General features: G+C 35.8%; 1 protein-coding gene across 2 annotated transcripts in view; it reads right to left on the reverse strand.

Moving 5' to 3' along the window:
• tmem132e (transmembrane protein 132E) overlaps positions 1-27,210 on the reverse strand; it is a 450,599-nt gene that overhangs the window by 39,282 nt on the left and 384,107 nt on the right. For both annotated transcript variants that reach the window (XM_055200522.2, XM_055200523.2), the window contains exons 3-4: positions 19,385-19,522; positions 13,917-14,109 (exon numbers count right to left, since the gene is read on the reverse strand). In XM_055200522.2, the coding sequence (XP_055056497.2) occupies positions 13,917-14,109; positions 19,385-19,522 (331 nt within the window). The remainder of the gene's footprint in view (positions 1-13,916; positions 14,110-19,384; positions 19,523-27,210) is intronic.

The raw sequence follows: 27,210 nt of genomic DNA on the forward strand, positions 1-27,210 counted from the left end.
CGAAACATTGTACTAATATGTCTTCTGAAGCAAAACATAAATGTGCATAATGTGACAGATATTTTAAAGGGGACATATCATGAAAATCTGACTTTTTCATGTTTAAGTGCTATAATTGGGTCCCCAGTGCTTCTATCAATCTAAAAAAAGGTTAAAAAGATCAACACAGTAACTTAGTTTTGGTAAACCATTCTCTGCAAGCATGTGAAAAAATTGCTAATTGAAATTTGGCTCCCCTTATGATGTCAGAAGGGGATAGTACCACCCCTTAATCTGCACTATCCAACCACGACACTGCCATTGAGTGCAGGGATCAGCTCATTTGCATTTTAAAGGACACACCCAAAAACAGCACATTTTTGCTCACACTTACAAAGTGGCAATTTTATCATGTTATAATAAATTATCTAGATGATATTTTAAGCAAAAACTTCAAAAAATATTCTCCGTTGTCACCAAAGATTCATTTGACATCTTAAAAAAGTCTTGTAAAATGTTCCCTTTAACGAGTTAAATAATTTGTGTTCACTTTAATCTGTAATGGCATCAGGGTTAGTAAATTTTGACCAATAAGTTTACAATGTGGGCGGGGCTACAGCGTGACAGAATAAATCCACAAAAATCCTGTTAAGCAACAAAGTGGTAGAAGCTAAAATTACGACTTAAATTGGACTATATGGGATTTATCTCGTTCAGTTTATTATTTAGTATTGTGTATATAATGATTTTTAATGAATCTGTATTACATTACAACTTATCGAAGCAAAATATCTAAAACACAACTATCTCTTTGTTCTCATTTTTATCAGACGCAGAAGTCACAGCATGAGAAGGGTCATAAACATTCGACTCAAATCACAAATTATGATCTATTTAATATCTGGTTACTGAGCAAATGAGTTATTAGCTCAGAATTACAGCACAGCTGAATTGTGCTTCTTCATCATTTTTATTTAAAAGTGCATTAGTTGCTTTCCTGTCTGCATTGTTTAAATGGTCTTGGGTACTTGCATGAAGAAATAAAATTCATTATTGCCCATGCAAAAGCTTTCATTCTGCAGCTGACCGGCTGAATTCTTAACCTGACGTCTCCTGCAAGGTAAACTTTAAAGGTCAACGGTACGTTTATAGAATTTAATCCATTCGATTTATGTTCAAAAAACCTTTTGTGCATCACTTGCTGCTGTCATTTCTGCTACAGAAAGCAAAAAGCTAAACAGATGGCGGTGGACACGTTGGGACTCATAGCAAAGGGAATCTCATTTAGATCCGGTTTTATTGTAGATAAATAATAACTAAGAACAGAAGAGACTACAGCGATGGAAAGAAGTCTCCCTTAAGCACATGAATTTCACATTTCCCCAAGTGATCCCGTGTGATTTTGCACATGTGAAATTCATGTGGCTCCTCTTAAAGGACCAAGAAACAGTTTGGAACAGTCTTGTCCCTGCAGTAATGGTGGTAATACCATGCATACCATTTCAATACATGGCATGGTAATGATTGATTAACATGCTTCCAAGCCGCATTAGCGCAACAACATGCTAACAAACACATTTAGAAAGGCTTTTGGGTAAAATTAACCAGTCAGTGGCTGTGGGCGGGGCTTTATCAGTATGACATCATATTTACAAGAGAATCAAAACAGCTAATGAGATTGCGTTGGCTTAATACGGATAAAAAGATGGACTGGTGTTTTTTTTTTTACTGTAGGGTTGTTGTGTTCACACACTGCCAACACACATTTATGTCCAAACACCTTGTAAAAGTGGATTTTGCTTAATAGGTGCACTTTTTTAAAGGTGCAGTGTGTAATTTTTAGAAGGATATCTTAAAAGAAATGCAAAATAATATACAAAACTATATTATCAGGGGTGTATAAAGACCTTTCATAATGAACTGTTATGTGTTTATTACCTTAGAACGAGACCTTTTTATCTACATACACCGAGGGTCCCCTTACATGGAAGTCACCATTTTTCTACAGAAGCCCTTAACGGACAAACTTTTTTACTAAGTTGTCTCCGACGATGACATGTTTGTCTGGTGGCGGCTACCGTAGCTTCTCTATGTGTTTCAAAAGCAAGGGGTCAGCAGTGGACTAAGCCATTGGTTGCAATTCGCAACCTCACCACTAGACGCCGCTAAAAATGTACACACTGCACCTTTAAGAAATACAAATAATAGCGTTTTACAAAAAAATAAATTTTTTGTAATAAAAATAACACTTTTACTGCCCATATTACCACCCTGATATTGTTAAGTGACACAGCATTGTTTGTGTATGTCGTAGGAAAAGCAACGTGAAGTACAGTTTGTATGGCAAGGCAGAATTTACAGTGACAAACAGCAGCAGTGGAGCGATCTTGTGATGAGTGAAACAGGCGGCTCAGATGGATACAGACAGGACCAGCCGTAAATAACAGCGAGGTGGCTTTTGCGAGCCATTTAACACTTCACACGAAGTCACAGCAAGGTAAACCTGGCCTTCTTATCACACACAATAGGAAACAAGAGACACAGCCTGCTTGATATAAGACGCCGTCGAGGTGAGAGACTGCACTTAACATTTTTTTCTAAGCAATTTACAGGTGCACTGCACTACGAATACACAGCTTGCTTAACAGCAGGAAATTCATTGTCGATTTAAACAAGGATACATGTACTACGATAAGTCTCTTGCTATTAACTCCTTCACCACCAGGATTGTCATGATTTTCACAAATGTTTAATGCCTCCCAGAAAATGCTCTTCTTTAAATATATAAACATACAATATAAGAAATTATATTTCATCCTACCTTCATCAGTTCTCTTTTTATCACCTCTCAAATATGGGTAGGTTTCTTCAAAAACACCAAATTGTGAGCAAAACGCTAATATAATTAAATTTTTGTAAAGGACTTTTGATAGAGGTCAGGTTCAGAGCGATCATCAAAACTTAGACGGACATACAGCTGTTTGTGCTAGGGCGATACTTCCGGGTTTTATAAATTGCGTAAGTGCACCATCGGGTGGATAATAGCAGTATTGCGGAATGACGAGATAACTCGTCAATGACGAGGAAAGAGTTAAAGTCCCAATAAAATCAAAACAGACAATTTTTATTTTTATGTAATATTGTGTGATATTAAATAAGTGTTTATTATACAATGTATCTGTGCATGTAGTTTTTTTTATTATTCATGTGTCCTCATAAACTTCAATCAAAATCTCAAATTGTACTTCCGCCCTCTTGTGTCGATCATGATATTCTGCTTCACCCAGAATTATGTCACATCGCAACTTCCAGTTCACGGCGACTTTAAATACAAACCTTTTAAAGTCAACATGAAAATCATTTAACTTCTGCAATACTACACTTTTGAAACAGGATATCGAATGGAAAAAAATGTTGATTTTATCATTTGGGAATTTACTGGGTTTGCCGTTTCATAGCAAAAATGAAACTGGACCTGAATGTAAGTTTGCGGTTGATTAAGAAGGACTTCATCCTACTAAAACATCACTCACTTATATCCTTATTAACTCTTTCCCCGCCATTGACGAGATATCTCGTCAATCAAGAGAAAACGCTTCCCCGCCAATGACGAGTATTTCCGTCTTTATTCGCTATTATCCACTAGGTGGCGCCCTTCCGCAACTTTTTAAAACCGGAAGTATTGCCCTATGGCAAGCGGCTGCATGTCCATGTCTGTTTTAAAGATCGCTCTGAATGGGATCTCTATGAAAAGTCCATCACAAAAATGGAATTATCTCTGCTTTTTGCTCAAAATGTGGTGTTTTTGCAGAAACCTACCCATATTCAAAAGCTGATTACAAAAGAACTACTGAAGGTAGGATGAAACGGGGTTTTTTTTGTTGAAAGCAGAGGGTCTGTTCTTTCATTTGGTATATTGTATGTTTATATATTTGAAGAAGAACATTTTCTGGAAGGCATTAAACTTTTGTGAAAATCATGAAAAACGCTGGCGCTGGCTGGCAACTTTTTAAAAAAACGCTGGCGGTGAAAGAGTTAAAGACGGGTTGCATGATCTCTGAAAGCCAATGTTGACATTTGAAATCACCTAAACAAACACGCCCCTACCACAATAAAATCCGGACCTTCTTCTGATAGACCCGCCCCACACATACGCAACCCAGGCAATGATGTCAGTTAGTAGTAGACACGCCCTTTACTGCTGATTGGCTGCAAGTGTGTTTTGGTACTCGGCCCGACTCCCTTTTCCAAAGCATTTTTTTAAAATCATGCACCCCGCCTTTAAAGGGACAGTAAATAGGGTTTTCAGTGTTTTATTAATCAAAATCAATGTCTTTATTCATTAATATGTCCTCGTTGGTGTCAAATGACCTCTGCCAATGATCTGACTTTTCTTTGTAAGCTTAGAATTTCTTCTCTCTACTTACATTGAACGAGTAAGTCCAAGGAGGCTTCCATGTTGGTCCGCCGTATTGATAAACTATAATAGCAGAGAGGGACAAAAAGCACTAGCCTACCAACGCGTTTCAACAATGCGTTTTTTAGTTCAGAACACGTAAACTAGCTGAAGCGGATAAGGAGATCAGTGATTACATAACGGCTACCATAGTTGCAACACGCATTTGGAAAAGCGAGGCGCTAGAGAGCACTATTCGTTTGAATGCAAACTACAGTTTCACCACTAGATGGGGGTAAATCCTACTTATTGTCCCTTTAAAAGAAAATTTACTTTAAATATACTTTGTGCATAGTTAGTATGAAACTTTGTGCTCTCAAAGTACGAGTTTACACCATAGGCAATGTTGCAGGGGTATTGGCCCAGCGTTGGGAACGCAGATCAGTTCTGGTCCATGGCTCGGGTTTTGGCAAGTTGATAGCCAAACTAATGCCTCTAGCTGTTTCCAATGCTAATTATATTAACACTCAATAATAATAATAATAATTTAAAATTTGTTGATAGCCAAACTAAGTTGATAGCCAAACTAATGCCTCTAGCAGTGTCAAATGCTAATTATATTAACACTCAATAATAATAATAATAATAATAATAATTTAAAATTTACTTAAAATATACTTTTTGCATAGTTAGTATGAAACTTTGTGCTTTCAAAGTACGAGTTTACGCCATAGGCAATGTTGCAGGGGTATTGGCCCAACGTTGGGAACGCAGATCAGTTCTGGCCCATGGCTCGGGTTTTGGCAAGTTGATAGCCAAACTAATGCCTCTAGCTGTTTCCAATGCTAATTATATTAACACTCAATAATAATAGTAATAATTTAAAATTTGTTGATAGCCAAACTAATGCCTCTAGCTGTGTCCAATGCTAATTATATTAACACTCAATAATAATAATAATAATAATAATAATTATTATTATTATTATTATTATTTAAAATGTACTTTAAATATACTTTTTGCATAGTTAGTATGAAACTTTGTGCTTTCAAAGTACGAGTTTACGCCATAGGCAATGTTGCAGGGGTATTGGCCCAATGTTGGGAACGCAGATCAGTTCTGGCCCATGGCTCGGGTTTTGGCAAGTTGATAGCCAAACTAATGCCTCTAGCTGTTTCCAATGCTAATTATATTAACACTCAATAATAATAGTAATAATTTAAAATTTGTTGATAGCCAAACTAATGCCTCTAGCTGTGTCCAATGCTAATTATATTAACACTCAATAATAATAATAATAATAATAATAATTATTATTATTATTATTATTATTTAAAATGTACTTTAAATATACTTTTTGCATAGTTAGTATGAAACTTTGTGCTTTCAAAGTACGAGTTTACGCCATAGGCAATGTTGCAGGGGTATTGGCCCAACGTTGGGAACGCAGATCAGTTCTGGTCCATGGCTCGGGTTTTGGCAAGTTGATAGCCAAACTAATGCCTCTAGCTGTTTCCAATGCTAATTATATTAACACTCAATAATAATAATAATAATTTAAAATTTGTTGATAGCCAAACTAAGTTGATAGCCAAACTAATGCCTCTAGCAGTGTCAAATGCTAATTAAATTAACACTCAATAATAATAATAATAATAATAATAATTTAAAATTTACTTAAAAAATACTTTTTGCATAGTTAGTATGAAACTTTGCTTTCAAAGTACGAGTTTACACCATAGGCAATGTTGCAGGGGTATTGGCCCAATGTTGGGAACGCAGATCAGTTCTGGCCCATGGCTCGGGTTTTGGCAAGTTGATAGCCAAACTAATGCCTCTAGCTGTTTCCAATGCTAATTATATTAACACTCAATAATAATAGTAATAATTTAAAATTTGTTGATAGCCAAACTAATGCCTCTAGCTGTGTCCAATGCTAATTATATTAACACTCAATAATAATAATAATAATAATAATAATAATTATTATTATTATTATTTAAAATGTACTTAAAATATACTTTTTGCATAGTTAGTATGAAACTTTGTGCTTTCAAAGTACGAGTTTACGCCATAGGCAATGTTGCAGGGGTATTGGCCCAACGTTGGGAACGCAGATCAGTTCTGGCCCATGGCTCGGGTTTTGGCAAGTTGATAGCCAAACTAATGCCTCTAGCTGTTTCCAATGCTAATTATATTAACACTCAATAATAATAATAATAATAATTTAAAATTTGTTGATAGCCAAACTAATGCCTCTAGCTGTGTCCAATGCTAATTATATTAACACTCAATAATAATAATAATAATAATATTTATTATTATTATTATTATTTAAAATGTACATAAAATATACTTTTTGCATAGTTAGTATGAAACTTTGTGCTTTCAAAGTACGAGTTTACGCCATAGGCAATGTTGCAGGGGTATTGGCCCAACGTTGGGAACGTAGATCAGTTCTAGCCTATGGCTCAGGTTTTGGCAAGTTGATAGCCAAACTAATGCCTCCAGCTGTGTCAAATGCTAATTATATTAACACTCAATAAAAATAATAATAGTAGTAGTAGTAGTAGTAGTAGTAGTAGTAGTAGTAGTTGTTGTTGTTGTTGTTGTTGTTGTTGTTACTATCATTACCATTATGGATATTATTATTATTATTATTATTATTATTATTATTATTAATAATAATAATAATAATAATAATAATAATAATAATAATAATAATATTACTATCATTACCATTATGGATATTATTATTATTATTATTATTATTATTATTATTATTATTATTATTATTATTATTATTATTATTATTATTATTATTATCATTATCATTATAGTTATTATTTATTATTATTATTATTATTATTGCCAATTTCTTGTCTACGAGTCAGTTTCACGGACAGGGTTTAGGTTAATCCAGGACAGGGTCTTAGTTATATTAGGACATTTAAGTAGTCTTTATAAACAAACCTTACAAAAAATCAATACTGGTGTGCATCTTGAGACAAAACAATGGCGCTGATATTAGATATGTATGTATAAGGTGGTTTTAAATTAAGGAAGCTCAAACATGTATTTTAGTCTGGGACCAGGATATGCATTTTCCGGGAAACCACGCCTATATGATTTGAAATAAGGCTCTTGAGTCATATGTATTTGGTGATCGTGCTTTAGATGCAATGGTGCTAACCATAAACTGTGATGGTATAAATAACCCACATGAAGATTCTTTAAAACTTTTTCCTCTTCTTGCCACATGATTTTGGAAACACACAGAGCTAATAAGCAAAGAATTGTCTACTATATGTGAACCTCTGAATTTTACCAATACCTCTGGCTTACAGCCCTGACATAAAGGCTGCTTCAGGATCTCACAATAAGGCCACCATGACCTCACAACCGCATTATTTCAGTTTTTTTTATATTTTGATCAGTATGTGTGTGAGTGTGTGGATATTTGATGGACTGCACAATGTGTGATAGTAGCCCTGAGTGTCAGGCTGTGTCATTTTTTATTTATAATTCGGTATTGAACCGGGAGGAAGCCAATGTAGCCAACACATCCTCTGCCCCCTGAGTGCTGATGGAGGACCGGCCCCTGTGCTGAACCTAAGCTTTTTCAAGAGAAAGAGCACAGCTGATCCTGTGTCAGTGTTAAAGGGCTCTCTCACTTGCCCCACTGGAAGAGCTGCTCATGTTAATAGAGGTTGAGAGAGTTGTTTCGTGCAATTTGGGGGGACTGAGCCTGCTGGGGAAAAGCAGGAACACATAATAAGTCCTGCTGTGTCATATATGGTATATATATAGGGGATGAGCGGGGCACAACCTAACGCTTTTTGGTTTTGGCTCAATCATTCAAAAATATTTGAGTTTGATTAATTCTATTTTTACACAAGCAACACACACATCTCTGCTACAAATGAACATTTAAAGTTTGTTTCTAGTATTCTAGCATTCTTGGACAATTACACCAAACGTGATAGAAGTGCAAACGTTACAACATACCCCATAGGTGGGGTTAATTGTAACAGGCAGGGGGTTAGTTTTTTATATTTTGCAGGCAAATATTTCAATACTATTTTGTCTAAGTGGATATTGTTTATATATCTGTCTATAATAGATGGGTATCCACACTGTATTCATTTATCCAGCCCTTTTATAACAATAGTTTAATTATAAATGAACACAAATGTCTAAATATGTGAGAAAAAGCAGCACAATTATGACAAAACATTTCTTTATATGTGACCCAGTCTGTAATAACCATACTACAGTTTCAAAATAAAATTTTGAGATAATGAGCATCAAAGTCTGATTTTAGCCATTCATTTCATTATGATTTCAATCTTTGACGTGACCATATTCAATCAATATTAAAGATATGAACAAAAATAAATTTGACACACGATTTTTTAAAGGCAGGCACATTTAGTTTGTTGGCAGCCAGCAATCATTTGTGTGTAGCCTATTTAAAACAACGGCAAGAATTATGCTAACGTTAGCGGTTTTCATGCCGTAATTGCTGAGGGGTTAGTTGTCACACAGAGTTACAATTAACCTCGCTGAGTCAAAATATTTTCAAGCCGGCCAAAAAAGTTGCTAAGAACTGCAGACATATTTCAAAACGATGCTGATTAATATGACATAGCATTGGATTTGGTATCTTACACACCCAACTTAGAATCCGAAAAAAAAATTCCTTGCATGCCACCAAAACACTCGTTCATCAATAACTCTCTGGAAAAACATTATACATTTCCAATATTTTGTGGAGATCGTCTTTTGGCAGCATGAAAAAAACAAAACGCTCAACCTTGTGCAACAATGTAAACAATCCGTGTTACAACTAACCCCACGTTAGTTTTTTTCCCCGCGCACCCCTTACATTTCAGCAAACATATTTGTATATCTTCTTAAAGCAACACTATGTAGTTTCCATGTAAAAATGACTTACAGCTCCCCCATGTGGTTGAAAAGCGCACAGTGCCTGGTATCTGACACTCTTCTGCAGGCAGGGGGAGGGGCGGGGCTGTGTGCTCTACCCTCCACCACCAATTTCATAGTGTGCTTTTAGCAGCTAGGAGGCTGCTCAGGTTGCAGCAACAGTACAATTTGTCCAGTTAAAGGCGGAGTCCACGATGTTTGAAAAACGGTTTGGAAAAGGAGACGGGCCGACTACCAAAACACACTTATAGCCAATCAAATGAAATCAAATGCCGGGTTGCGTATGTGTGGGGTGGGTCTATCAACAGAAGGTCCAGATTCTATTGGGGTTTGGGCGTGTTTGTTTGGGTGATTTCAAATATCAACATTAGCTTTCAAACATCGTGGACTCCGCCTTTAAAAGTTGTTCTATCATTGAAATAATTTTAGAGACATTATTTAAAGGTAAAAAAACTACATAGTGTTGCTTTAAGGGACAATACTATAGAAATTAAATTTGGATATACATTTTAGAGAAGTCACTGTGCTGCTTGTATAGCAGTATAGATTTGCTGTACTGAAAATAACATACAGCCATTAATGTCAAAATAGGTGGCAACAAAAGTGAGTACACCCTAAGTGATAATAGATGTATATTGTTTAACCATGCAAAGCCACATGTGATATTTATCATGTTCATGTTAAAAACGCTTGTATCTTGCACTTTAAATTGTTCACTTGTAGGTGTATGAAGTGAGATTTGCTCACTTAAATCACTTACGTCATGCGCTTGGCAAGAAACATATAGGTTCTGCAATTGTTGTGCCTATGAACACTTCTTAAGCCGCATTCAGACAGCCAGCGATGTTATCGCTGCTCATCGCCTGCCGCTGGTGGTTGATGTCGCTTCTGGGCGTTCCCACTTCTGGTTGCGTAGTAGTGTGACGTTACCCCATGTTGTAAACAACAAATCAGTGCTCCACTTACTTCACTCCCATTGGTAGTCGCTTGTGAAACTCGCTGCTAATTTGCATAAAGTTAAACTTTTCTCAACTTTTGTCGCACGACTCCGTTGCTAATCGCGCCTACTTTCTGTCGCCAACAATCACGTTCGCTCGTGTCGCCGGAAGTCGCCCAGTTTCCATTGAAATTAATGACATCGCGTCGCTCTGCTACTGCTTTTCGTTGGCTGTCTGAATGGGGTGTCATATGAGCCTCTCTGAATGTGTTCTTGTTATTTATAATCCTTCAGAGCATTTATTTGAATAAAAAAGAAGGTCGCTTTCATGCGTAAAGACCGCAGACATACGTGTATGCATTCAATCCTATTGAACAATCAGAGCCCATAAACCTTGTGAATTTGAATTATAGTTTTGTGGCATTTAGTCTGTGCATGTTAGCTTTCATTTGCACGCTGGTGTAACAAAATTCACTTTGAGAAAAAAATTCTATTGGTAAAACAAAAGAGAAATAATTGATGACTCATCTTGCACTACCCAGGTTTTTGCCCAATCAAGTAATCTCTTGAATGTCCCTCCCCCTAATGCCACTACCAAGAAACAAATCATAGTTTATGGCTGTGATATCAAACTGCACATCTCTCTGCTTCTCTGCTTGAAGAAAATAAAAATTGAAGCCTTGACTCCTGCGCTGTGGCAGATTTTAGTATTTTCCTCATGACCGTTTTGTTTTGTATTCACTTCTTGTTGAACTGCTATATTCTGCACGGGGCTTCTGAAACACACCAGTGGATTTTGGAAGGTGGGAGGGGTATCTTGTTTTGCACCTGGTACCCATGTACTGAATCATGCCAGAGTTTGACTATACATGAAAATGACGGGGAAGGGCAGGTGGCCCCGGCGACGCTTTAACACCGACTGCTCCGAATGAATTTTAATAGGTGAATACTGGAGTTTCTTCTGGAGTAAGTGGATAATACGGCGGATTACTTTCAAGCCCTTTCCACAGACCTTAAAAAGTCTCACTGTGAAAAATTGTGAATGTGGATTTTTCAGACAGCCTCTTAAAAAGATAATGCGGCTGAGAAACAATGTGAAGAAGATGAGCTTTATTCTCGGTACATGAAAAGGTCCTGAACAAAAAGAGTGCATATTAGTAGCTCTAAGGTACATATTGGCATCAAATTTGTGTGTGTATATATATATATATATATATATATATATATATATATATATATATATATATATATATATATATATATATATATATCTGTACCTAAATAGTTAAAATTAGGATATTTTAAAGGGTAATAGCCTAGTGACAGCTAGGGACCATTTTTTTCTGACAGTGTATGCAGTTTAAACAACTTGGTTTTGCAAGTCAATTCAACCTAATATTTTAAGTTATGACCATAGACTGTAAAAAAAGGTGGATGACACCCATTTGTTCTCTTCCATTGGTGAAAAGTGAAGCCGCCAATGTCCCGATACAGTGCTGACATCTTGGGTCTTGAGTCTGCGCCGTAGCAATTTCGGGACCAGTCCTGCGCAGTAGTGAGCAGGAAGTAGAGCCGTGAAATCAAGGCCCCGCCCTTGCTCTCGCAGAATGTGCATATCACAGCTGTCAATCATGTTGTGACGCCACTGTTTTTATAGCATTAAATAATTAAAAACAAACACTTGAATTTACATCAGCGTGATAAAAACTACAAATAACAGAAACCAGCTTCGGAAAAAAGATAATTGAAGTGTAATTATATTGTTTATTTGGTCTCAAGTCCCATTGAATAACACGGGGAGGCGGGATTTATAACCTATACTGGGACCAGTCACTGGGGGGCAATCGAGACGCTTTGGCTTCACTTTTCAGGGCTTGTGCGGCACGCTGGGTTATGACATGTGATAAGTTGACATAACTTTTAAAAACAAGTTGAAATTGTTTAACTATTTTTTTTAAGTTGCAGTAACATAAAACTATATTACTGTAGCTGTGGACTGAGCCCAGGGCCAGTGATTGCCATAGGCAAACTTGTCGGTTGCCTAGGACAGTGGTTCTCAAACTGGGGGCCCGCGAGATGGTGCCAGGGGGGCCCCAGTTTTATGACATTTTATAAAATAAATGAATTTATCATGAATTCTGTGCAATTAAACCTAAAAAAAAAAATAAGACTAGTAACCAACAGCACTACATATCATTTAATATGGTTTGATTAATTAAAAGTTGAGTTTTAGAACAGTTTCTTGTCATAAATTTTCTTTGGAGGGCCGTGAAGGAATGTGCCGTACACAAAGGGGGCCGCACGCTAAAAAAGTTTGAGAACCACTGGCCTAGGACAACAAATGTATTGGGGCGCTGGCGCCCTCTGGTGTTGCGGGTGGAAGGGGATTTGCGTTACGTTTATCTAAAATGAAGCAGTGCACAGGGACGAAAACGGAGGAAGGAAGAAGATAAAAAGAAAGCCCAGTATAGAGTGTTCTCATCAGTGTTGTGACGGATCGCAGTTAAATCGTGATCCGTACGGATCATGACCCACGGTTCGACTCACATGCGATTTGCGGATTTATACACAAATTTAAATAGGGAAAAGTTTATCATTTGCACATGTTGTAAATGCTTGCAAATCTCAACATTCAAGTGATTTTAAACAATTTAACCATAAAAAGATGCTAAAGTGATGCTAAAGTGATACATTCATGCGGTTGAATGTATTTGGTCTAGCTCCAGTCAGACGTGATCATCCCTGTGCCCTTTAAAGATCCAAACCCTTAATGTGTAAAATATAAAGAGAGTTGCGCTACTGTGTCTCAAACTATAGTCCATTAACATACATTTGGCTTATAGAACAACATAATGTTTTTATGTGGAGCGTCTGTTTATGCTGCACCGTTTGGAATTCGCCCTCCGTCTGTGTGTGCGCGTGCGTTTCAGGGCACTCAAAAGCGGACACACGAAGAGACGCGTTTTAAAAAAGCAAGGGGACATAACATTTTTCTGTTCTTGACAGGGCGCACACAAACAAAATTATATTCACAGTGTTCTTTTTCTTATAAAAGTCAAAATCCAGGTCCAAGCTTATCTTAAAGAGACAGTAACCTCAATTAACCTACCTAAGTCTGTGTCATTAATGTTAATCAAACAACCCAAGACAAAGAGAAAATCACTCCTGCAGCTCTAAAAACTCAATCTTGGCTAGGGCAACCAATGGGCTAGAGCCGGCCCTGACTGAACCTGACATTTCATCCTACCTTCATTTGTTTTCTTTTTATTACCTCTCAAATATGGGTTGGTTTCTTCAAAAATATTTTTTTTTTTAGCAAAAAACTGTTTTGTGAAGGACTTTTGATTGAGAAAGGATTCAGAGTGATGATCAAAACATACATGCAGTTTTAACTGTTTTATAAGTTTGGTAAAAGCGTCACCTGGCGGATAATAGTGGAATTATGGATTGCCGGAAAAACTCGCCAGGAAGCGTTCTCTTAATTGACAAGTTAACTCGTCAATGGAGGGGAAAGAGTTAAACTATTATTTGTAGCTGAAAGAATGATAAAAAAGGGAAAAGTTCTCTGGAAATTTCTGAGAAATGCTACAAGCAGACCCAAAATTGTGCAATTCCAGAATTCATAATGAATACAAAATTTTCGGAGAAATGTCTTACCATTGAAAGTGGAATGATGGCTTTGATGTCCTTCTGCACGACCGTCAATTCCGTTACCACCTTCTCTGCATCCGAGACCGGATTCTGCCCCCGGTAATCAATGTTCCAGTTGATTCTTCTGGTGACTGATTGGCTGGTAAAGTTCTCCATCTCAAAGTCCAGCTGCATGATTTCAATGCTGGCAGCCATGTCCCTGAATAAAACACAACACGAACAATTAACAGTGAGCAGATGATCAATTATGGGGCTATTAAACATAAAAAGCAGAGAAGACCATCAAATGTAGCTTTTAAGCTCATTTAGAGGAGTCGAATAAAGGATCGGGTTTACTTTTGTGGGCAAAGACACAAACAAATGTTCTGTTATGTAGAGTATTAGGTGTCATATATTGACACAGCCAAGAGATAAATCAATCTGATAGCTGGGAAGATGCATTTGTTGCATGGACCGAATTGCATGGGATAAAAATAAATGCGTACCTAACCAAGCCATTTGTATTTGTCCAAAATATGCCATTGCTACTGTTGTGCATGTAGATAAAAGCATTGGTTAAGCCAGGTGTTGCTGTGTCAGGTTGGTCAGGATCCCCCAAAATGCTTTAATGTGCTGGATTTTAAATGCAGTGGAAAGTGAAAAATAAGTACTGGCCCATATAAACAACATACTGGTTTTAAATCAGTGACATAGAACTATAACAGTGCTTGGCAGTTTCTTCAAGGCTTTTGCAGGAAACCTGTATAATGGATAGTGACACACTAAATGAGCTCTGTCTGTTGGCCTCATGCTCACTCATCAAGGATTACTTCCTTTATTTGAGACTCCTGTTCTACAGGTAACTGCTGATAAAGGCTGACAGCCACGCTGAAGAGAGTCGGTCCCAAAAATACATTTGCTCGGCAGGAGTAGAAATGTTCGTGGGATTGCTGAAGGGTTATCAAAATGTTTTCTGTTGGGAATAAGTCGTGCGTCAGTGTCAAGGCTGCAACATCTTCCTTTCTAATGGGAAGTTAGAAAATCTGAATTTCAATATTTTTTCTTTTCCTGCCAGAAAAGCTGTATTAAATCACAGTAAAAATATTTAAAAGTATACTTGATTTCTTACAAGTGCAGAGTTGTTTATATCCACTTTTATAGAGCCCCTACATTGCAAAACATTTTTTCAAGAAAAATATCTAAAAATTCTTAAAGTAAGATGCTTTTACTTGATGAGCAAAACGACCCAAGAACATAAGTCTAGTTTTTAGACCAAAAATATCAAATTTAAGTGATGTTGTGTTTAAAACAAGCAAAAAATCTGCCAATTGAGTAAGCAAAACATTTTTCTTAAACACTAAATTCAAGAAAAATTCAAGAAACATTTTCTTACCCCATTGGCAGATTTTTGCTTGTTTTATACACAAAATCACGTAAATTTGATATTTTTGTATAAAAACTAGACTTATTTTCTTGGGTTGTTTTGCTTATCAAGTAAAAGCATCTTAATTTAAGAATTTTTAGATATTTTTACTGAAAACAAGACAAAAATACTAAGATTTTTTTTCTTGAAAATGCAGTGTATTACGCTGCTAAAAATAAGGTTATTTGGTGTATTTGGTGTAATGAAATGGTTTATGGTTCAAAAAACACATTATTTTCTCCATTTTTTATACATTATTGTTTTTCCACAATGCCCCGTCTTTCTGAAACGCATTGATTTCTACAAAACACATTGTTGTGAGACTGATTGGCCAGCTATATAGTGCGTTGTGATTGGCCGAATACCTCAAGCGTACTCCACATCATATTTGGAAGATCGGGCTATGGAAGTAAACTGTTTAATACAATCCTTGCGTTCATTAGTCCAAGAAAAGAGATTTCATTTGGTGACGAAAACTAGACTTTGGGATTTGTAACTTTGCAGATCGTTAAAGAGCATGTATTGTCCGATTCACATTTTCCATTTCCTTTGGTGTGTAGGTGTGTATAAGTACATGTTTACGATATGCAAAAGGTACATACCCCAAAGTAAACCATGATGCGAGTTATTGTCTCCGATATAAATCTCTATTCTTGGACTACAACAAACACACGGATGTAGGCAACAGTTTACTTCCTGGGATTGGTGATGTAGACAAGACCGACATTATCATAATTCATCCAGCTTCGGACTCAGCCTGTTAGTTAACTCCTGTTAGCATTGCATTGTGACCGAATCTTTTAAACATGGTAAGGAGCGTCACGTTTCCGGCTGACATCAGAGGTAGCTGGCCAATCAGGGACACTTTTCAAATCTGTGTGCGTCAGGAAGAGAGTAAAATCTGGAGCTACAAAAATGTACGGTATGTGGAAAATAATGTGTTTTTAACCATAAACTACGCAAACACATTGTATTATACCAAATACACATAATAACGTTGTTTTTAGCAATGAAATAGCTGCACTTTAACATGTACTAACACACACTTACACACCAAAAGAAATGTAAAATCGTGAAAAAGAAAATAGGGGCTCTTACAATCCCTTTTCATTTATTTCCCTTAATTCATTTTCAAATTTTTATTGCTGATTCTACATAACACAGAATACACTAAAAAGTAATATTGTCCTTATTGTTGCAACAAAAAAAAAGGAAAATAGAGGCTCTTTAATCTAAAGCTAAAGTGTTTCTGTAGCTTAACTGGAAGAGCAATGCATTAGCAGTGCAAAGGTCATGGGTTTGAACCCTCGGGATCACACATACTAATAAAAAATGCATAGCTTAAATGCACTGTCAGTAACTTGGGTAAATGACTGGAGATGAGAGAGTGAGGAGGTGACTCTAAAATGTATTTATTTCTTTGCTTAACTAATTTGTGACTTGAAATCAATGTCTTTTTTTTCAAACTGCAGGGCCGGAATAACTGTCCCACTGCCCCAACTTTAATTACTTTTCCTTTTGTTTGGAAGAAAGTATTTGAAGGAAAACGGAAATCAATCTTTATCAAATGCGCTTGCTTTCCTTGCTGTCTTTCCATTGGATGCCGCATTACAAAGTAATATTGCCTTAATTGTCAAGTTGTTGCTGAGAATTGATTGTCCTGCACAATAAAAGAGAGAGAGAGAGAGAGAGAGTAGAGACGAGTCCTGTCAACAATCCACCATTAAACACTGCCAGAAATCAAAAGGCTGTTTTTGGTGTAATTTGAAACTTGCTGAAACATAAGAACAGAAGAAAGAATTGGCAGGAGTGCGCCAGCGACTGAATCTCTAATGGAAAGTACGCTAATGGAATGATGAGCTGTTTTCTGGTCTGATATTGATAAATAATGCTGCCGTTGCCTCCAAACAGAGCCATAAACCACATTTACAATGTTAAAAAAAAGACAGACATTAAAAAATGAGCAAACAAAAGACATGAGCTTTAGTTTGAGGACAAAACAAGCTGTGCAAAGTGAAATCTTAAAAAGTGATAAAAAGACATCAAATGATTTTGCTGCGTAGAAACTGTAGACAAAGTTAACTGTAGTTCAAAGCAGCCAAAAGGTTCTACTTTATTCTTTTTTATTATAAAAAATTTGTTTACAAGACAATAATATGCTGGACAATAAGTGATAAGTTATTACAAAAGTTCCATCTGTGTACCTTTCTGGGAAAAGAACAGTTTAAATGTTTAATTGTTGGGTGGGATCAAACCCAACTCTTGACTTAAAACAACCCACTGTCAGAAATACAGGTACAACAGCTGTCACTGGGACCTTACCCTTTGATATGTGTTAATATGTACCATTTTGGTACAGACACCAATACAGGTACCATTATGAATCTCTGAGATACCAATATGTACCTATTAGGTACTAATAAGTACAAAGATATACTTTTTGAAAGGGTTCCCCCCAGTGACAGCTTTTGTACCTTTAAAGACCCACTGAAGTGCATTAAAATGTGACATCAAGTGAAATCAAGTGAAAGAGGAAGTTGGCGGGAGACATATTGGGTGGCCCCTCCCCTTTTAAAATAGCCAATAGTGTTAAGTTTATCTCAAAGCTTGGAATCTGATGAGTAGCTTAAGTGCAGAATGATGTCATAAAAATCATTGATCCGTATTGGCAGAAATGAGAGACTAACTTTTACTACTTATATCTGGAAAATGTAAAAAGGTTCAGGAGCACACCAATATCCTCAAGGCTAACATATTCATACTAAAAGCTAAAAACCTTTAAATTTTATTTCAATGGGGCTTTAAGATATGTGTCTATATAAAAACTTACTTTCAAAAATAAACCTACACATATATTCGGATATTCACTAAAAATATGTCAAGTGTGACAAACAGGCCCGGTCTCCCATTATTTTTTTTAAAAAAGAATTGTGAAATGTCTCAAAACAAGCAGAACATTCTGTTAGTTGTGATGGAAAGTGTAAAGGTGTTTAAACTTGCATTAGAAATAACAAGCAACATCCTCCACAGGTAGGATTCACATACAGTAGATGTTTGACAATGTGTCAGACGATATGTGCTGCAAATAACATACTGTGAAGGTTTAATGGGAAGATTTGATGTAGTATGTACTGCAATGAGATTTTTTGTTTCTAATAAGAACTGGTTAATGGGAGTCAATGCTACTACAGTATATACTAACATGTAATGCCAAAAAAGCTCACTTAGGGTTATTGAAAAATTGGCGCCCTGTGTCTTTAATAAGTTAGGATTATACAATACATTGCCTTTCGTTTTGGACATAAGACTATCCTGTGTACTTTTCTGCTATTCAGTTATGTGCATTTTTAAAGACTACCAAACAAACACGATAACAGCAGTCAGAGCACACAGTTTGTCAGGAAAAGCAGATAGTGTTCTTGTGAAAAATGTGGTTTTCATGGTCCCAAGCATTCTAGCCCTATCTAAGGTAATCTAATGCTCCAGGTGAGTGACACGTTCTTTTCACAACTCTGACACAATAGGAAAGATTTTTCCCAGGGTCTACTTAATACCGAGCCAAAAAGAGGCATAGAAGTGAGAATAAAACAGCGTGATGTTAAAATTAGATGACCTTGTGGTAATCTCGTGTCTTAACCTCCACTGATTTTGTAATTTATTCTACCGATGTGTTTAGAATACTATTACTAAAGTACAACCTAAAATAAATGTCCGTAAAAAAATATTTCAATATTTCAGTATCAGCTTTTTTAAAACATCTGCATTTGGGTCCAGATTATTCCAATAGAGATTGCTTAAGGATTTTTGTAAATCTTTAATGAGCCTCATTACAAATAAAGGCCTGCATTACATTAACACATAAAAAGCACCAATTATATGACTACAAGCATTTTAGTGATTAAAATAGAACTTAATTTTCTTAACAGACGAGGTTCTGTTTTAGTTAAATGTTATTAGAAGTCTAAAGAACTGAATGTTATTGTTCAAGCATAAAAGCTTCCATTTTGTTGTTAAATCAGATTTGTCATTTAACAATGTTCTGCACAGGTCTCTAGTTGAGAGGTTTTCTTACCCAAGGACTCCTTTGATCTTGCTGACCTCCACGGTGGCAATGGAGTGTTTGGCTCCAGACTGCACATCCCACTCCACCCTCCACTGGTTACTCTTGGATTTGGTGCTCAGAAGGTTCACACCTTTCTTTGCTTTTACCCTGCAAAAGAGACATGGAGCATTTTAATAATGTCTGGAAGTGTTTACACAACAACTAGTGTTTTGCAGTTTTGAAAAAAATCATGTACACACCACGACTTTGTGAAATGTAAAAATGTATCCATGTATCCACTAAAACAACTAAAAATGCTGTATTATACACACTAGGCCAGTAGGTGGCGATGTTACTTTGTAGAAAAACACTACATGCACATACTTTTAGAAAGCGATAAATACAAACAATCAAGAGGGCGAAAGCATCAAGCTATTTTGGTTTTTGGTCAGACAATAAGGTTGGTTTATTACAACAAGTGACCCTGGACTAGGCATGGGTCGGTATGAGATTTTGGAGGTATGATAAGCTTAAGCAAAAGTACCACGGTTTCACGGTCTTGCAGTATTGCCATTGCAACACTAAAATGTGTTATTTTCAATAATTTGTCTGCATGTACAGACAACAACTTTTCAACTGGACACAATACAGGACATGTATTTCAGGTAAAAATAAAACCTTAAATTAAAATATTCTTTAAAAAAAAATACATAAAATTATAAAAAATATATAAAATTATAATTAGGGATGCACCAATATGGAAATTTGGCCGATACCGATAACTCTTTAAATTTGGGGGGGCGATAACCGATATCTATAGGCCGATAAATATTCATATTATTTTCACAATGAAAAACTCGCAGACATCTTGTCTTTGCGCTAGACTAGCATACTCTTCTTAAGCCCGCAACACGTGTCATCTTCGTGCTATGTCACAGAAAGCACCAATCAAAACTCCACATGGCCAGCAATGAGCAAGTGAAGTGGTTCAACAAACCAAAATAATCCATAATTTATCGGCAGATTTTGCTATCAGACCGATAACCGATAATATTGAAAATAAGCAGTTATCGTGCATCCCTAATTGTAATATAATATTTAACATGAAATCAATTACATGACTTAATTATTTAACTAATTTTGTGTAAACAGAGCTTATACCTTGAAAATGGTATCACATAACATTTTAGTGGTTTTGAAACCTTGACTCTTTAAAACCTCGGTATACCCTGTAACCGATAATCGGCCTATGCCTACCGTTGACTATAAAATGGCAAAATTTTGTAAATTTTGTATAAGAAACGTGAATTCATCTATTGTTATTATGGTTTTCAAGTACTCATGCATGCCTCTAGACTGAACAATACGCATACAAATGTGGCAACCATTTTTTACAGATTCCCATTTTTATCGGTTACACAAAACTTAAAAATGTTGTCCACTCAAATGATTTTTTTTCTCAGATTTATTCGTTTTTATTCTGTGTTATGCATTTGTCAAGGTAAACAATAGATAAACACACATGCACACACGCAAGCATACAATATAATAAATAAAATAAATATTCATGAAAAAAACTACTTCTTAAAAAGCTTTTTTTAGCAGGATAAACCACATGGACTTTTGTATCGCAGATACAAGAATAGTTAGTCCTAAATTACTCCAATTACTTAGTGGTTGATTTACAAAATATGATTTAAACCAGATACGTCTGGGGGCGTACATCAAAAAATAAGTTTCTTTTAATATCTACTAAAGCTCGTACACTCATATCCCCACTGTCCTAACAAATTCAAAAACATAAGCCTTTCTTGCGATCAGAAGCCACATTTCTGTGATAAAATCCCTGTGGAACATCTACAAGATCTCTTAGAGAGTCCAGCACTTCAAACAGCATGTGTTTCCAGCAGGGTTGTTTCGCACAAGATGAAAGCCTCAGTTTTCGCGCGAGCATACACCGCGAATAGGTGTGACAACACAAGACATGCCAAACGTTGCATGTTTTTAGCCTCTGGATTATTGACTGCTGTCGGAGTTCTCGCCATCTTACATCCTGGAGCACCATTGACAGTAAACAGCTTTGAGGTTTCCTTGCACCAAAGCGACACGTAGCTTTAATATACGAGCTCAGATGAGATTTAAAGTGGTGAAGAGACAGTGAGATATCGAAACACGGGGAGAAATTGGAAAATGCTGAAATAGAAATAGAAATGTAGAGCTACTAGTGTTTGTAAGGATGGTTTCCCGGACAGGGCTTATCCTAGTCCCAGACTAAAATGTATGTTTGAGCTGCGTTCATTTTTAAAACACCTTGCACTGACATATTTTAACATACACTCACCTAAAGGATTATTAGGAACATACTAATACTGTGTTTGACCACCTTTCACCTTCACAACTGCTTTAATTCTACGTGGCATTGATTCAACAAGGTGCTGAAATCATTCTTTAGAAATGTTGGCCCATATTGATAGGATAGCATCTTGTAGTTGATAGAGATTTGGGGGATGCACATCCAGGGCACGACGCTCCCGTTCCACCACATCCCAAAGATGCTCTATTAGGTTGAGATCTGGGCCATTTTAGTACAGTGAACTCATTGTCATGTTCAAGAAACCATTTTGAAATGATTCGAGCTTTGTGACATGGTGCAGTATCCTGCTGGAAGTAGCCATCAGAGGATGGGTACATGGTGGTCATAAAGGGATGGACATGGTCAGAAACGATGCTCAGGTAGGCCGTGGCATTTAAACAATGCCCAATTGGCACTAAGGGGCCATCCCTTTAAAGTGTGCCAAGAAAACATCCCCCACACCATTACACCATTGCATTAATGAGAAATTGAACAAGTGTTCCTAATAATCCTTTAGGTGAGTGTATATCAGTGCCATTGTTTTGTCTCAAGATGCACACCAGTATTGTTTTTTTGTAAGGTTTGTTTGTAAAAACTACTTAAATGTCCTAAATTAACTAAGGCCTAGTCCTGGATTAATCTAAACCCTTGTCTGTAGTGTCAAACAATAATAAAAACTTTGTCTGAAAAATTATATTTTTATTTTTGACTGAAAATTTCAAATGCTGGAATTGCTCTCTTGTTGCTTATGAATGTCATTATGTTTTTTTATATATTATTATTATTATTATTTTGGTGTGTTGTGCATTTTGTACCTTAAACTGCTTGACCGTAAAATCACTCTGTAAAACGTTTAGACATTTTTGGTGTAAAAATGCATATCGCATTATTTTAGAAATAGCTCTCAATTTTTTTGTTTTATTAGACAGCAGTTTGACGGCTCTTTAGGGACCTATGGGGCCCGCATTAAACGGTTGACCGGATACTCATAACATGATGGAACATTCATTGATAGCACAATCTGTCTGTGGGATTAACCTCAAACAGGTTAACCTAAAAAAGAAAAAAAAATCTCTTTTCTCTTTGAACTGCTGCTTCCAATTGCACTCACCTGATAAAAGGCGGCCCATGCTTTGAGGAGTGGACCGTGACCAATAGCAGAGGCTTCAGTCACCCATTTCAACAATTCCCTCAACATAGCCTTATCTCAGCCCCTCAGCACCTCCATCAAACACGGCTCTGCTGATCATAAGCTCCGCTACGCTTTTATATAAATGGGATTTAATATATAAATATTAAATATCAGCAATAATCAGGTCTGACAGCAAAGGCTGCACTATCTTAAAATCAAATCCAACCTTTTAGATAGAGAGATCATTACTGATTTCAGATGTAGCGTGCATCGCATTGCAAAAAACTGGAACGCAGTGAACGACTGGCAGGCCTCCTCGTTTTGGTTGATGATGGCAAGTACCGTGTAACAATTCGATTATTAAATTTATTGAGCGTGGCGCTGAATTACTTTATCTTAAAAGCTTTACAAGGTTCACTTTAATTAATAGTAATCCACGCTCTGTGGTCAGATTTAGCAAATGTGCGTCTTAAGGCCATAAGCATTTCACTTGGGACTTTTTAGGCAAATTAATCAGTCAGACAATTTATCACAATTTATCACACCACTTGCTACTAATAGTCAACATTTGTGGCTGGGGTTTTCATCTCCACACAAATGTGCTCCTATGATCATCTATTATGATCTGTTATAAAGTATGTTGTATTTTTTACAGTACTGCCCTACACCCTTTAGGGCTCTATTTTAATGATCTAAGCGCACGGTGCAAGTGCACTTAGTGCTTGTTCGAAGTTTAATGACTGGTAAAATGGACGACGCGCCTGGTGCATTGGGGTTTGTTCCTATTCTTGTAATGAGTAATGGATGTGTTTTAGGTGTAACGTGCAATAAACCAATAAGAGTCTCGTCTCTCATCCCCTTTAAAAAAGCCAGTTGCGCTTACGCCATGGTAGATCCCCTATTTACATGAGGGAATTTGTAAGCGGAGGAAAAAGACCACCAGTTTAAGAAGCAAATTAAAATGGGTTATTTTTGAAATTATTATTTTTTGTAATTAAAGTTTTGTTGTCTTTGAAAGTTTTTTTTCTGTCATGGAGTAATAAGTAGCAGGGTTTTAATTGCTGAAATAGTATGGATACATAATCACTTTAATCTCAAAAAGTATTTTTATAAGAATAATTTACAAATAAGCAAAAAAAAGGTTTGTACTCTAAAAATAATTTATTAGTTATAAACAGGAGATAAACAATTTACAAACGTTTCAAGAGCTGCAACATTTTAGCACCTAATAGAGCGCTGGGTGTTTTGATAAAAGTAGTCTTCACTTGTGCACAACACTGTATACACTTACTGTAAAAACCTTTAAAAGGTCAGTGTTTTTGCTGCCTTCAAATTTTGAGTTAGTTCAACTCAAAAATATAAGTTAACAGACAAGTTGAAATAAACCAAAATTTTAAGGCAGCACGAACAACACTTACTTTTTTATTCTTTATTAAGTTAAAACAAATATTTTTTATGGTGTACATTTTCTTTTTCAATCATACAGACTTTAAGTGGGTTCCTAGACACTTAAGAACATTCAAAACTTTATCCCAACTTTTCTGGATGAACATTTTGAACAACCACTGTTAGGGCTGCAACCGCAATTGCAGAATAAAAGTTTTTGTTTACATCATATATGTTGGTGTATAGTAATTATGCATATATAAATACACACACATACATGTATAATTTTAAGGAAAAAAAACATATTAATATTATATATAATATACATTATATCTAAATATAAAAATTTATAAATACATTTTTAATGTATACATGTAAGTTTTAGTGACAAATAGGTTTGCCAAGATGAGAAATTCAATAATCTATTTAAAACACTTTTTTAAAAGCATGCATCAGGTTTATTTCAATGCACATAGTGTATTTATGTTAATTTTATGTAATAAAAAATGCATTTGCACCATTCTTATGAAAGTTAAGACTGAATGGACCTGAAATTGTCAAATATCGTAACCGCTAATTGCGCCAAAGTATGAAACATATTAAATATTTTATCCACCTTGATGGCATGTAAGCGTAATCATAAAAAAAATCATTGTATTATTTATTTCTAAATGTACATTTTAATGCATTTTTTGTAATATTTGTCCTGACATATGCTGAAAACAGCTCTGTTTTCTAAATAATCTTTGACAATTAATTGATGTAAAAATTTATGTAAAAACTAGATGATTATATTTTATTCCACGTTTTATGAATATATTTATATTTTCATAAAAAAAAAAACTAGTTACACCAACTGACACAGACTGGTTACACCACATTGACATTTTTGCAATTATCCCATATTCTTTCAAAATGAAATAAAACCAGAAATTTTAGACTTGGTCCTCAAAAAAGAGAATATATGCAAGAAATCTGCGAATTGATTTTGAAATTTTAACCCTTTTACATTTGATTGAACCATATGGACACGTCACTGGCCCATGAATATTTCTTAAATATATATGCATGTGTGTGTATTTATAACATTTAATTGAACCATATGGATACGTCACTGACCCATAAATATTTCTTAAATATATATATATATAAGCATGTTTGTATTTATAACATTTAATTGAACCATACGGACACGTCACTGACCCATTAATATTTCTTAAATATATATGCATGTGTGTGTATTTATAATATTTAATTGAACCATATGGATACGTCACTGACCCATAAATATTTCTTAAATATATATATATATATATATATAAGCATGTGTGTATTTATAACATTTAATTGAACCATACGGACACGTCACTGACCCATAAATATTTCGTAAATATATATATAAGCATGTGTGTGTATTTATAACATTTAATTGAACCATACGGACACGTCACTGACCCATAAATATTTCTTATATATATATATATGCATGTGTGTGTATTTAAAACATTTAATTGAACCATACGGACACATCACTGACCCATAAATATTTTTATATATATATATATATATGTATAAGCATGTGTGTGTATTTATAACATTTCATTGAACCATACGGACACGTCACTGACCCATAAATATTTCTAATATACCGGTATATATATCGTCGCTGTCCGATGAAAATCACGTATGTTCATTTTGCCGATTTTGAGATTTTTCGACAGATTGAATGTCCAGGTTAATTTCCGTATATAGTATGCGTCACATACCTAAATGGCCAATGAAAACTTGTGAAATCATGTCATCTGATTTTCACGTATACCCATTTGATGTCAAAGCTGTCAATCACGCCGCATATCTTCCGCCTGTGAAGCATCTCGCCGGTCTCGTAAAAGTTTCATCGAAGCTCAGCACTGGATATAGCCGAATAAACATGACAATGACTTTCCTTCATCGAGGTAAACGTTTCCCCCGGACGCCAGACTAACATCTAGGAGTGACTTAATTACGGTAGGACTGTGCAAACAAAGTATCTGTCTAGCATTGGTGTTATTTACGCTGGGGATGTCCCCACCACTTTTTGAAAGCATTTGGTTGGTTAAAATGTTCTGAAAAATCAAGCGATGCTTAAGACTGGTTTTGTGGTCTAGTGTCACATATGTTGCGTTGTATTTTTATGGTGTGTTTTCTTGTACATATGTAATGAAATTCATTGTAATCATTGACTAAAAGCGCTGCTGTTTTCTACGCTATGGTGCTTTGGCATTGTTCGGTTGAGCTGGTGTTGCAGGGACTGTTACATGTGTGCAGTCGACATTGTTGAGGGTTTTATGCTGAGTATTTTCTTGTTGTTGACTAGCCTACGCTATGCCCATTTTTGATGCACCATTATTCAATATTTTTCCTGTCCTGCAGTAATGTTTTTATCTGATCTTTTGTCCCCACCACTTTTCAACACAAACTGAGTCCCCTGCTGTGTAGTATTACCATGTCAGTGTATTGATTCATTGTCCCCTCATAGTTTGCAAGAGACATTTAATAAATGTATAATTAATATTAAATAAAGTAAGTGTATTTAACTAAGACGTAGGCTATTTAATAAACTGAGCGTATTCATCTGTCAATACGAAACTCGACTTGGCCATTCTAATTAATTATCGGAAGAACGCGTATCGATCAAAGTTACTGTAGAATATGCACGCATGTCCATTTAAACTCAATTTTGGTAAAAAGTGGATTATATCATGACACTGGCAAGAATATGGTTACATGTTAATATGCCGTACCAAGTATGACAACGCTACATTCAACTGCTGTTGATATACGCTGTTTTTTTCACTTTCTGAAAAGTAACCGTTTTGGACATACGTGAGTTTCATCGGGCAGCGACGATATGCATGCGTGTGTATTTATAACATTTCATTGAACCATACGGACACGTCACTGACCCATAAATATTTCTTAAATATATATATATATATATATGCA

This window comes from Misgurnus anguillicaudatus, chromosome 22, assembly GCF_027580225.2.
Source record: "Misgurnus anguillicaudatus chromosome 22, ASM2758022v2, whole genome shotgun sequence".
NCBI classification, from domain to species: domain Eukaryota; kingdom Metazoa; phylum Chordata; class Actinopteri; order Cypriniformes; family Cobitidae; genus Misgurnus; species Misgurnus anguillicaudatus.